Source organism: Pteropus vampyrus, unplaced genomic scaffold (genome assembly GCF_000151845.1).
Source record: "Pteropus vampyrus isolate Shadow unplaced genomic scaffold, Pvam_2.0 Scaffold667, whole genome shotgun sequence".
NCBI lineage: Eukaryota > Metazoa > Chordata > Mammalia > Chiroptera > Pteropodidae > Pteropus > Pteropus vampyrus.
The window spans coordinates 733,359-747,046 of record NW_011889448.1 but is presented as its reverse complement, the minus strand read 5'-3'; the positions used below and the strand labels follow the sequence as shown (position 1 = coordinate 747,046).

General features: G+C 33.7%; 1 protein-coding gene across 1 annotated transcript in view; it reads right to left on the bottom strand.

Moving 5' to 3' along the window:
• CFAP47 (cilia and flagella associated protein 47) overlaps positions 1–13,688 on the bottom strand; it is a 366,407-nt gene that overhangs the window by 309,398 nt on the left and 43,321 nt on the right. Inside the window, 5 exon segments of the mRNA XM_011385160.2 lie at positions 2,324–2,468; positions 5,455–5,532; positions 7,384–7,515; positions 8,748–8,870; positions 11,000–11,130. Of these exon segments, the coding sequence (XP_011383462.1) occupies positions 2,324–2,468; positions 5,455–5,532; positions 7,384–7,515; positions 8,748–8,870; positions 11,000–11,130 (609 nt within the window).

Genomic DNA, 13,688 nt, shown 5'->3' with positions numbered 1-13,688 from the left:
TTTGGCACCAGGGATAGGTGCTTCTATAAGAATCTAATGCCTGATGATCTGAGGTGGAGCTGAGGCGATGATGCTAGCGCTGGGGAGCAGCTGAAGATACAGATGAAGCTTTGCTTGCTCGCCCACTGCTCACCTACTGTGCAGCCTGGTTCCTAACAAGCTACAGACTGTTACCGGTCTGCAGCCTGGGAGTTGGGGACCCCTGGCCTTGAGGGAAGGCTGGAGCTAGGGCTAAAGCAGAATTGTGGAAAGAAAGGCACATTGCAGGATAACCAAGAAGAGTCTATGATCCACTGAACAAGGTACATGAGAGTATATGGGGCAGCCAGTGAGTGTGAAGTGTTAAAGCAACTAACGTTTAAATATTCAATTTTTTTTTTTAAAAATGAATACAGATTTCAAATGTATTTTCCAACTGCCTACTGTTATCATTCCTGGGCTCTTCCACAGTCTCCTCAAACACAGGACACTCATCTAAACCTGCTTCTCCAGAGTTACATCAACTACAAATTGCACATCCAGTCACCTACCTCTTAGAGTTAAAACCCAGCAGTGATTTGAGACTTCCTCCTCTTCCCTAATACCCATGTGCACTTGATAACCAAGTCACAGAATTTCTAAATTCTCAGTCCCTTTGTGCTCTCCTCCTTCTCATCCCCAGCATCGCTGCCTGAGTTCAGGCTCTCATCACTTCTCCCTGCTTCTGGTCTTGCCCTTCCTATCCCCACCTTTTGCCCCAGCCCATTCTCAACCTTGCTCCAACAGGAAAATTAGTAAAATGTGAGCCTAATCATACCACTGCCTGTTATAAATCCTTTAACAGTGCTGCCCAACGTCTAGGATAAAATTCCAAAAAGACCTTTAGTAACCTGGGTTGCACTTGCCTCTCCAGTCCTGTCCCCCTATGCTCTATATATACCGAACTACTTAACATATTGACTCATTTCTAGGCCTTTCCTTGAATCCTTTCACATATAGCCTTTTCTTGTGTATCTCCTCTTCACTCTTCGAGACTCGGATTATGCATCAAATTCTCCAAATTATCTTTCCTTATTGCTGATTCTTGGCTAGTCTTCCCTAGTATATGCTCCCTTAGCACCACGCACTGACTTGTCTTATAGCATTTGTCATGCTATGTGGCCATAATGTGATTCTTTGTCCATCTCACCTACTGCTAATAGGTGGTCTCCATTTATTACTTAGATTCAACAGCCTTCTTTCTCTGCTCTGCTCTGTCCTGACCTCTACAGACTGATTCAGCTAGAACCCCTTGCTCTTCTGCTTCTGCTTTTGGTTCAACTACAGAGAGACAACAGCAGGATATGCGAGGGTAAGAGGTATTTATGCCCAGGGCTCCAAAAATATCTTGCCTCTTCTTGCTCCTTCAGACCTTGAAGTAGTAGTTCCTTCCATCCCTTGTTGGTTTCTTTTAACCTGGCTTGCATGTCCATAGGTAATTCTTTTATTAAACCCTCTTCAGTTAAACCCTTTTAGTGAGTCATCTGTTTCCTACAGAGACCCTAATTAATAAACTTACAGTCCATTTCTTGAGAAGATGTAAGATATCTTATTATCTTTATAGACTCAAAGCCTAGTATCTAGCCTATAATTGCTATTCAACAAATATTTATTGAAGAAGAAATGACTAAACCAATGCTCAGCAAAGTTTTTTTGTACGGGTCCGGATAGTAAGTATTTTAGGTTTTACAAGTCAAATGGTTTCTAACACAACTATTCAACTCTACCATTATAGCAGGCATGCAGCCATAAACAATATACAAACAAATGAGTGTGTCTGTGTTCTAATCAAACTATTTATAAAAACCGGTGTCAGGCCAGAATTGGCCCTCAGACTTTGATTTGCCAACCCCTAGAGTAAACAAATGAAATGCATTTATAAAAATACATATTTTTAAAAATGTAATTTAACATAAAAATACCTAACACATGAATAAACATATATAGAGAGAGCTCTCCAAGGACATTTATCTGAATTCATGAGCAATTAAAACTAGCAATTAATAATTTTATTTGCATTTATAGTATACATTTATATATTACATACCTAACTTACCTATATTAAATCGACTAATAAGTACAGTTATGTCATGCCTTACCAAAGTGTTATGACATTAATACTGATGTATTTCTAGAAATAAAACCATGATAGGTTATACAGTATAAGAAAAATGTGCACTGAATCATTAAAAGTAGCCAAGAATAACTGCCCTTGACTTATAATATTTTCTTAGCATTATACTTCTGTACAACTTAAAAACTGTTTCACTTTTACAATAATATCATTATAGTATAAAATATATACTTGATTTGTCTTTAAGTTCCATTGAAAAATATTCGAAGTCTTCTAGATTAAATTCCACTCTGGCACGTGTTACACCTTTATTTTTTATTAAAAATGGGATAACCTGGATAGCGCCAACATAGGTGCCACTGAAGATAAATACATCCTAAAATTTAAAAAAAGTAATAATTAGAAAGTAGAGTAATCGCTTATGAGAATAATGTAAACTAAAAATTATATTGTAAGAAAGATCTTAAAAGTACTCATCACAAGAGAAAAAAATTGTAACTGTTTAGTGACAGATGTTAATTAGACTTATTGTGATCATTTTGCGACATATACAAATATCAAATTATTATGCTGTACACCTGAAACTAACATTTTATGTCAATTATACCTCAATAAAAAAATTATATTGTTGTTGAAACTAATAAAATAAAATACTTAAAAAATTATACTGATTATACTATTATGTTCATCAAAGACATAAACTAGGGTACTCTATAACAATTAGTCACATTTTCCTTCCTCCCCCGACCTTCTATATATAATCAGTTACCAAATCCAATTAATTCTGTGTCCTTCATTTCTTATCTTTAATGTAATTGTATGATGCTAATGACTCATCAGTTTCATTTTTTTTTCCTAGATTCTGATGTTCTCCAATTCTCCCCTCCAAAACTAAGCCACAATTAAACTTACTGAAAATCTGAGCATGTAACTTCCTGTCTTAAAATTTGATGATCCTCCTCCATCTACAGAAGAATGTCCAAGTTCATTAGCAGGGCTCATAAAATTCACCATGACTTTCTCCTGCCTCATGCTCCAGCCTCACCTAGCTTCATTCTCACCTCATCACTTCATACTTCAACAAGCTGTATGACTTTTCATTTCTAACCAATGGCTGACACTTCACCCTTCCATGCCTTTATCTAGGTGCCCCTTCTATCAGGAAGGCTTTTCTCTAATTTATGACTGCCTGATGAAATATTATGCCTCCTTCAAACCCAAATTAGATAAACCACAATTAATTACACTGCTCGGGACTATTTCTGTTCCTTATATTTACTTACATTATGACATAATGAAGCCCATTTATTTGTTTACATATCTGTCTCTCCTAGTGGACCTTAAGCCTGATTCATTTTGTATCCCTAGCACCTAACACTTAGCCAAAATATATATGGGACATTTACTGAATGTATCTTGACTTTAGCTTATATTCCAGGCATATGCCTATACACAAAACTCTGTAGGATTCCTCCTTCTGGTAGTTATTATACATACCTTACAGTTCCTTAGCAAAAGAATTACATATAACATTAAAAGAGAAAGAGGAAATAGTATCCTAATGTTAAAGAAAATACTTCATTAAGGTCAACTGGCCACTATCTGTTTCACTTAAAATATCAACCCGGTTGTACAGATGAAATTTGTAAAATCTAATATGGGTAATGAAAGTTTGATGGTTTGTATATGCAAAAAAAAATCACTCCTCTTATCCCATTCTGGCCGTGCCCATGTGTTCATTTGGATAAAATTTCCTAATTGTTAACACACAGTGAATGCCATGCCATATACATATTAAATATATTGCTGACAATATTTGATGATACTAAAATATTATTTTTAAAAGGTAGCTAGGCAGCTATGTTTAAAATCCAACATAATTAGGAAATATTGATCAATATATTAATGTAAAGTGCTATCAATTACTTAGTTGTAAAAAAGTCTCAATACTTGTCTAATATTGTTCAAGGAGGGACACCATAGCAATGGAATAATCTCTAGGAGTCACCACAGACCTAGATAAGCTAGCTCAGTATCTGTCAGTCTATCTGAACTTAGCATGCCTGCAATACTGAATAAAATAAAGGTTAGAAAATTATAACTTAAAGCCAGACCCTAGAATTGTGGTGATGCAATTAAATGCAGATGAGTAGTAAGGCCCTACCTGAGGCAACCTAAAACCTCATCAATTTCTGCTCAATTTAGTTGAGCACTAGAATGGTGCTTGGTGCTGAGATACTACTGAAAGAGAAAAACAAAAGGGTAGATAACCTGAAACTAATATGACAATCGCTATAATGAAGGTGTTCCCGGAGTTTAAGATGTTTGTAATATCTTATAAATGTCACAATGGAGGGGCATATGGGCCTGCTTTGAAGGATCAGGAGAAGTTTCTTAAGGTAAATGAGACCAGATCTAATTCCTGAAAAGGCTGGCAAAAAAAAGAAAAAAGAAAAACATATGTGTATGCACTCTATCAGTTATAGAACAAAATTTTATCAGGACACAGAATAAAAAATAAATGATTATAGTTTAGAAAGTATAAGTCAAAACCACAGTGAGATATCATTTTATACTTAACATACTGGCAAACATTAAGCCTTACAATGTAATTTATGGAGAATTGGAATGTGGATCAATGGAAACTTGAGGAAAATATATGGAAATTATCTTGTGGAGTCAAACATTCAAATGCTCGATGTCTCAGCAACTTCACTCCTTAAGAAACTCTTGCATATGTACCTAAGATATGTATATGAATGCCCGTAGTTATGGTCTTTGTAATAACAACAGCAAAAAAAAAAAAAAAACCAGGAACACCTAACTGATGGACAACAAAATGAATCTATAAATTATAGTATGAATATACAATGGAATATTAAACACCAGTAATAATGAATAAAATACAGCCATACACAACTTAGATAAACTTTGGAAACACAATATTCAATTAAAAGCAACACACCAAAGACAGTTGGTTTTTGTTATAAAGTCCAAAAATGAACAAACTAAACTAAATAATGAATGGTTAAGGAAGTCATACATATGTGGTAACCTAATTAGAAAAAGTAAAGGGATAATAATCACAAAATTCAGTTAAGTGGTTATCTCCTAAAAAGAGTAGGATCATGATGAAGACTACAGATGGCTTAATGAACTGGTTGAGTTCTGAAACTTATTTTCAGTGGTGAATTCTTAAAGCTTTATTTAATATTCTGCTTCAAGACTTATTTAGATAACATATATTAATTTACGTCAAATTATTACATAATGAATTTTTTAAACACAAATGGGCTAAGGACACATAACAAATAAAAAATACCACACTCATAAATTATTACACGAATAGGTAACACACTCACCGGAATGATTTCAATATCAGCAATTTCAACAGTTCCACCAATCATAAGGTGTATGTTATTTGCACGGTGAATAATAACCTTATTTAGGAGAAATATAAAACTCTGTTAAAACTACATTAAAATATACTCATATACTGCTGAAGTATAACCTGGCATATAACATTTTATAATTTAAATAAGCATATTATAAATGTCACGAGATTTATTCTGACAGTTTTATTATCACATTTCTTATTATGCAGAATCGATATTCCTAAAAGGAGTAAAGTGTTCAATTCTTAAAAACCTCCACCACAAATGCGACCAACTGACAGCTTGTGAATTTGATTGCAGAGTTCTACCCATTTGACTTGACATCATTGCCTCAAACTCTCTGCAGCCCTTTTGTATTTATCTAATTTCAATGGATTATTAAAATTAAAACAAATAGAAAACTGAATACAAACACACTTCTTCCCATAGAATGATACTAATATCCACAATGACTATAATGAGAGCAGCCAGCTATGGAGCTAAATACATTACCTCCTTTTTAATCTTCAGTATTCTGCGAGGTCACTACTATTAATACCCTAACTGCCAAGTGAGGAAAATTAAGGCTTAGAAGGGCCAAGTATTTTGTCTTTTTCTTGAGGTCACAAACTTAAAAGAAGTAGCAGCAAAACTTGAACGAAGGACTACCTGAACACTCAACCGTTTCCAAGAAAATTAAGATAGTGAAATAAGAATTTAGTTACATAATTCCTTGTTCGATCTTGCATCCTTAGCATCTTAAAAAAGTAAGATTTGTAAAAACAGCATACTCCTCTAAAATATAGCAGGAATTAATCTTTTAGTAAAATCTGTACTTCGTAGCCATAATTTTTTACTTTTTCCAGAATACTATGTAAAAAAATTCTGCTCAAATCTCAGGCGATTTACCACAATATATAGTTTATAAACATCTTTCAAAACATATTTCTTTATAGATGTAAGATATGCTTCTTAGGTAATTTATTTTGGAGCCAGGCAAATTGGCATTTATTACATTAAGCTACATATTATTTAAAAACTGTTATGGGAAACTGAAGGATAAAATGGGGGATACACCTAAAGCTATTCATTTTGACCTGACGACAGTGTACATATTATTTTTTGACGTGAGTGAATGCACACAGTTGATCATCAGATTGAAGATCAAGAGTATTCTATTCCATGAGTTTATAATAAAAAAAATTAGATTGATGTTTCACATTTTATTTATCTGTTTATTGAACACAGAGATGTTCCTAAAATCAAGGTAGTATCTTTTCATTTACCTAATTCCCAGAATATAAAATAGTAAAACATTTGGTGTGTGCTATAAAATATAAGTGTTAATGTCATATTGAATTTGCCTATAATTCATATAGTCATTAAAGCTATTTAGAATTAGCATTACAAAATTGATTATTTTTTCCTAAGGTATCTAATTAATGCCATGAAAAAACAAAACCTTGGCACTATGACTAGTGAGGGCTTGTCACAAGTTAGGGACACCAAATATCATTTCAATTTCATTTGAAAAATGTTTCATATTGATGAAAGGTATCCATCTATTTCAACTTAGTAGAAATTTCCAACTTTCACCAAAAATTTTTCTACAAATCCTCTTGCTAACCATTTTTATAATAGATGATATAGGTAAGGTTGCTTCTTTTTTAGGTCTCTAAAAATTGTTCTTCTTTAGAGCTAACTCAACTGCTAGAAAAACAACAGAAATTTTAAAAATTACTCTTTAGTATCATAACATTGAAACTATTTTCATTAGTAGAAACCATTACGACGAGTTCTCTAAAAATAAATATGTGTACATTTTACAGCATTATATGTATTACTACAAATATCTTAAAAAACTAAACAGATCCACAGACATATATACAGTACCAACACACATATGTATAAGCATACCTTTGCTTTTGTTTCAAATTTTTCCGCCATGGTAGGTGTACAGGAGATATTGAGCACAGTTAGCCCCCCAAATGGAATTATTCCTTCTGATGGAATGATATTAATGGTAGACAAAAGACTCTGGTCACAAATCTGTAATTGAAAATTTGCAGATGTGCTATATTATCCTTTCAAGTTACTGTTCCAAAGCTTTCACAGAAAAGCTTCCAAACTACTACCTAGAGAGAGGACACCCAGGCACAGAGGATGAGATGATTTTGTCATCGAATTTCAAAGATCAGACACACATATAATTTGAACTTCAAGAAGGATCTGCACCCATAACCCAGCAGACAAAACATTTAGTGGCACCCTCCAATTCAAATAGGAAGATGACGTTTTTAGTCTTAAGTGTTTCCAAGATTCTACAAAATTTACGAAGATGAGATATAACTCTTAAAGAAGATGCCAAAGTTCTACACACTACTTTGATGATGTGCCTTTTCCCTGATCCTAAAAACTAAAAGCAAAGTTAGTAGGGAGGCAAGATGACAAAGTATCCTCCTATTCTTTATTATTTCTTTGATAGTCTGATGTCTAAGCTATCATTTTTGACATTCGAAAAAAGTAACTTACCATAGGATTTATGGTGTGGTTTGTCAGAGGCTAATTTAGGTCTATCTACCAGGCTTTAAGCCAGAATAATTTATAGGGAAATTGGTTAAGGTATTTTTGGGGAGGAGGGAACAAATAGCTTTCACAACTAATTCTGAAGCAATAAAGTAGAAAAGGGTATTCTCATTTGCTTATTCAAGCCAAATAAGACATGTAAATATAAAGCTTGAATGAAAGATCTCAAATACCTATTATCACTATTGGGAGATTTTAATAGTTAAAAAAAAAAAAAAAAACTATCACCATTTTATACACTCCCACTTCCCAGGAGCAGCAACTAAAAATATAGTATCTTTAGAATGGTCTTGATCGAGGTCCCAATTGCTACCATAACAGTCCTGATGACAGAGTGAAAATGAGGAGAAAAGGAAAAGCATGTAATTAAATATGGAATGTAACATCAACAAAGTATGTTTTTTAAATGTTTTCTTCAAATCAGCTATCTTTTTTTCAATAAATCAAAATCATAGAAAAAAGGGTAAGAGGAGAAGGGGAAAAGTAAGAAAATGAGGGAGAAATGAAATTTATGGGAAATTAGAAGAACAAAGTAGATAAAATGTACACAGATAAATCTCATATAAAATGTCTAAATATTAGCCTTAGCAAATTTACAAACACTAAAGTATTAATGCCACTGTATTCATGGTAAAGAAAAAAATAATTCAAATTATAATGTGATCTGATCTAGATTCAATTCCAAGATACATCACCTTGAAATAAGCATGGTTTTGTCCTACATTGTGAAGTATGACTTTCTTCCATGTTGTTAAACCTTGAGGGCTATTATTGAAGAGTATCTTTGGCTCCAAAAATAAGACCTTGGTGTGACCAAGCTAATAAGAAGAAAAAGAAAGGGAAAATGCAATTGAATAACAGTAAATACTTTTTTTAACCCTATCAGATAACTCAAATTTTTTCAGCTGCATGGAAATTTCTGAAATATGAGGTGTTATTAGATTTTATGGTGTCCTTAAGAGAAAGGAAAATAGAATGGAATATTTAAATTGTATCCTAAACTGAAGAAAGCAGGAGGAGTAAGATTAACTCTGTGGAGGAAGTAAATCCAGGACTGAGAATCATGTAGATTAATCACTGAGGGGATGTAAGCAATCATCTACCCAACTATGTATAAGGTGTTACCATGTGCTATGCAAAAGGAAGTAGTTCAAGGGTCACCTAAATATGGGAAATAATGTGCCAAATGAGATTATCCAGGCACATTGCTCCTAGAAGTCTTCTCATAGCACATACCATGCTGATAATGTACACTTTGCTTATCTGAAAATGTGGAGGTAGTTCACTGAGGTTCACAGAATTACTTTGGCACAGGACTCCCTCATCTTATCCCACACAAATCACTTCACAGAATGAATGCAACATAAAACACTTTTTGGAAATGTTGATATTATCCACCTCTCCCATTTTATAGGAAAGCAAACAGTAGCCCTTGGCCAACTCATTTTCCAATTCCTCATTCAGTGCTCTTTGCACCAGACCCTATTGATTTTACCCATGATATATTATTTATTATCTTAGGAGGTTTTAGTATATTTTTTTCTTTTAGTACATTCTTATAATTATTTGAAGCATAAATTAATGGCAAATTTGAAATGAACATTTTATTTAATCACTTTATGTACCTCCATCTTTACTTTCTTAAGAGCAACACTACACAGTTCATTTAATCATAAAGACTTCAAAGTTTTACCAAAAAAAAATCCAATTCATTATTCTGATATCTCAGAGTTTAATTCTTAACCAATCCTAGTGTAGGGAAAGCTGAAAGCAAATTTTAGCAGAGGGTAAAAGCAAAGGCTGCGGAGACAAATTGATCCCAATATAAATTCCAACTAGAGCACTTACTTCATGTGTGAACTTGTATTAATTAATTAACCACTTGAATCCTCTTATTTCCTCACCTATCAACGGAGTTATTAGTACATACCTATAGAGCTGTTAGGATTAAACTAAGTAATATGTAAACAGCATTTAGCATCATGCCCAACAAAGTAATTAGTCAATATTGATACCTGTTATTAATGCTAAATCTACATTGCATACTAAACCTCCCATCTTTGTTAGGATGTGTATGTGGGAAAATTTATATTAGTAAACTTGTCAAACACAAAACACAGTGAAAGCCGTAGGATCCAGCTTATTTCAAACCTAGAGCAGTGAAAAGACCCTACTGATTCTGACTGCCACTTGCCATCATTAAAATGGATGAATCTCTTATCTCTTAAAGTTATAAGCTCCTTCTTAACTGAAATATGTAAGAGCATGATCGTGGCCTGGAGACAGAGATAGGATTTAATAAAGCAGCATTTGACTTGTGTTAAATTACTAAGAACATTGGGCGGGAAACTTGGTACACAAGTAAAGTGAATTCTTAATGATTAAGAGGCATGAAGTTATGGCCTTCTGGGCTCTACTATGGAAAGTTAAAATAACATATCACAGCTTTCACTTTATTCATATTTTTATTACAAGAAGTACATTCTATAAAAATAAGAATTTTTCATATTTCCTTGCAATGTAAATTATATGATCTATTTCATACTGAATTATTATTACTAGAACACTAAAAACGTAATATGGTAGGGCAAAAGTATAATTTTCTCTATTTTTCCTTGGAGTCTTTTAATGAAATAATTTAATTTCAAGTGGCTCCCATGGTATTTATTATATATTTATAGAGGCTCTAATAACAACCTAGTACTGTTGGTACAAAAGTCCTGGCTTTCTAAATTAATTCTAGATAACAACCTAATTTTTTAGCAAAGTCTTCATTTGTGCTAGAGAACTGGCTAGAAGATGCTAAGATCATTTAATTAACTAACTATTGCATGCAAAATCCATTTTTACTAACATAGCATACATATCCAACTTCTATACACACATATGTATCCCCAATCAATTCAGAGCCTTCAAAATAAAAATCATAATCAAAGGAAATATTTACACGTGCAACACATTTTAGTGTCAGTGTGTTTCCTTCATCAACATGAAGAATAAATTCTCCCCTTTCTGGATAACTGAAACCTGGCTGCCATGTCACTTCACATTCCAATGAGGAGTATGGTTCAACAGTGCCTATAGAGGGTTTAGAGAGAATAAGACAGTTACCACATTTTAATTATATTTATTTTTTTAATATCCAAAATAAGAGCCAGCAGACAAATGTAATGACATAATATAACACATTATTTAAATTAAACTCAAAATATAGGAAAATGGTAAATGAGAGATTATCAAATGAGTACAGACCTACGGTTTGATTAAAATCTAAAATGCATACCTTGTTTTCCGATTTTAACAGGCAGTAGAAAATATTTGACAAAAAGTATGCCAATATTTACCAAAAAACAGAAATTTGTCAGTGAAGTAAACTCTCCAGGATTAGAGATGGCTTTACATATAGACAGTCAAAAACCATTTGTGATCCTTGACCAAGTGTTCCCTCCAGGTTTTGCAGCATTCTGAAACACTTATTAACATCAGACACTCATTCAGTTTTCAGAGGGAGAAATTACCAGAGCCGTTTAAAAAAAATGTTCACTTCCCTAGAAATGTAACTTCTGATGTAGCTAGAAGTAATCAACATATTTCTATAATGCAGATGTACTGAGAACCCATGAGGTATCAGGCACAGTTAGTGTGAGCTACTTTATCTGTTTAAATTCACCATCTCTTTTGGAGTAAGAAAATAATACTTGATGGAAAGAATGACTCATAAGTTCTTCCTTCATGAAGAGAGGATCACCTGAGATTCAAAGGCACAGGACAATGAACGAAGAGAGGAGTGACCATCACAAACTTTGCCTTGGGTCAGGCTGACTCAGGCGATGGCAGTTTCCTCAGTCTTAAAAAAGATATAGTGCCTTCCTTCTAGTGACTATGAAGGGAGATAATGACACATGTAAAGGGATTAACATAGTGTGTGATGCCCAGAAAGCACCCAGTGTCAGATATTATTAATACTCTTGAATGAGAATACTTTGTAGGCACAGTAATTTATAAAAAGAAGAGAAACTGGTCATGCAAGAACAGTCTAGTGGGAGTCCATCAGGATTATATTTGTCTATAAGGAACAAAAAATCCCGCCTCAGTAGGTTAGGTAGATATGGGTTTATTTATCATATGTAAGCAGAAGTCCACAGAGAGGTATTCCAGGGCTGCCTTAACAGGTTGACAAGTCCTTCAAGAAACAATTCTCCTTCTAGCTTCCCACACTATCATTTCTTACTGTGTGGCCTTCCTCAGTGTAAAAGGTAATATAGTATATTGGTTAAAGGAGTACAATTTCTAGGGTCAGACTCCCTGGTTCAAATTTCAATTCTGCCACTTACTAACTAGTTTCTTCATATATGAAATGGGGATAATGACTGTATCTAACTCAGAGAATCGTTGTAGGGAATTAAATAAGCTAAGATAAAGAGAAGTACTTCAAACAGTGCCTGGCACATAGAAGGAGGATGGAAATAAAAGAAAATTCTGTCCATATCTCCTTGGCAAGAAGCTTGGGAAAAGAGATTCCTAGAAAAGAACATTGTTCCCGCAAACAAAATGAGGGTCTTGTTAGGAAGGGGAATGGATATCAGATATGGGCTTAGCAACAACTACCACAACAAGAGATGCATATAAACGAATAAATGTTAATGACATAACAAATACACAGTGGAAGCTGAAAAGAAGAGGAGGGGAATCTAAACTAGTCTAAGAAAGTAGAAAAACTTCATTTAAGGAGATGGCATTTGAGTAGTGACTGAAGGATGAACAGGAACTCTGGAAGACGACAAAGCCAGGGGAAGTATAAAAGCGAAGTGACAGTGCTGAAAGAGAGTGGTGTGTGGAGAAGACTGTGATGGGAAGTGTCAGTGTGTGGATTGAGCAAAGCTAGGATTGGCAGGGCAGGTGTTACAAATGGCCAAGGAGAGAGAGAATTGAGAAAGATAGTGAACTGACTGGAGACAAGTTTAAGATTGAGTGGACTTCAAGAGTTCAATGAGGTTAAAAACAAAGATGAAAACAAACAGCAGAAACATGAATGATATCTAATGGAAAAGTCGAATTACAAATCAATTCTGTCTATGAAACAGCAATCCACTCTTACATTCTCCCCTAAAAATATCCGCTATCGAAACACAAATTCAAAATATATCACACCTCAGGAAGAAATGACAATCACAACATGAAATTTAATTTAGAACTATTCATTTTAGTTTATAAAAATATAGAGGGCTATGATTAAATGTATTATCTGAAATGCAAAGCCAATATAGCAAGAGGGATATAAGAAAAATAACTTGATAAAAATTCATTTTCTATTCATACAAAGCAGCAAAAACAAAATTGAGTAATTATTATCTGTATTCTGAGCATCAAAAAGAAAAGGACAATAAAAATCTATGTATAGAAATCGTGCATACTTCAATGCTATTTGAAATAGATGAGTACTGCATCATTTATGTTCTGAAAAGATCAAAAGTACTTAAAGACTAATGTTATTACTCACATAAACATTGTATTTAGAATTAAATGTCTTTGTGCTTTTGTGCTTCGATTTAAAAAATTTTAAGTGTTATGAGCAACCCAAAGAAAGTCAAATACTAAAATCTCCCCTGTAAAAATGAGTTCTAAAGTCCATGAGA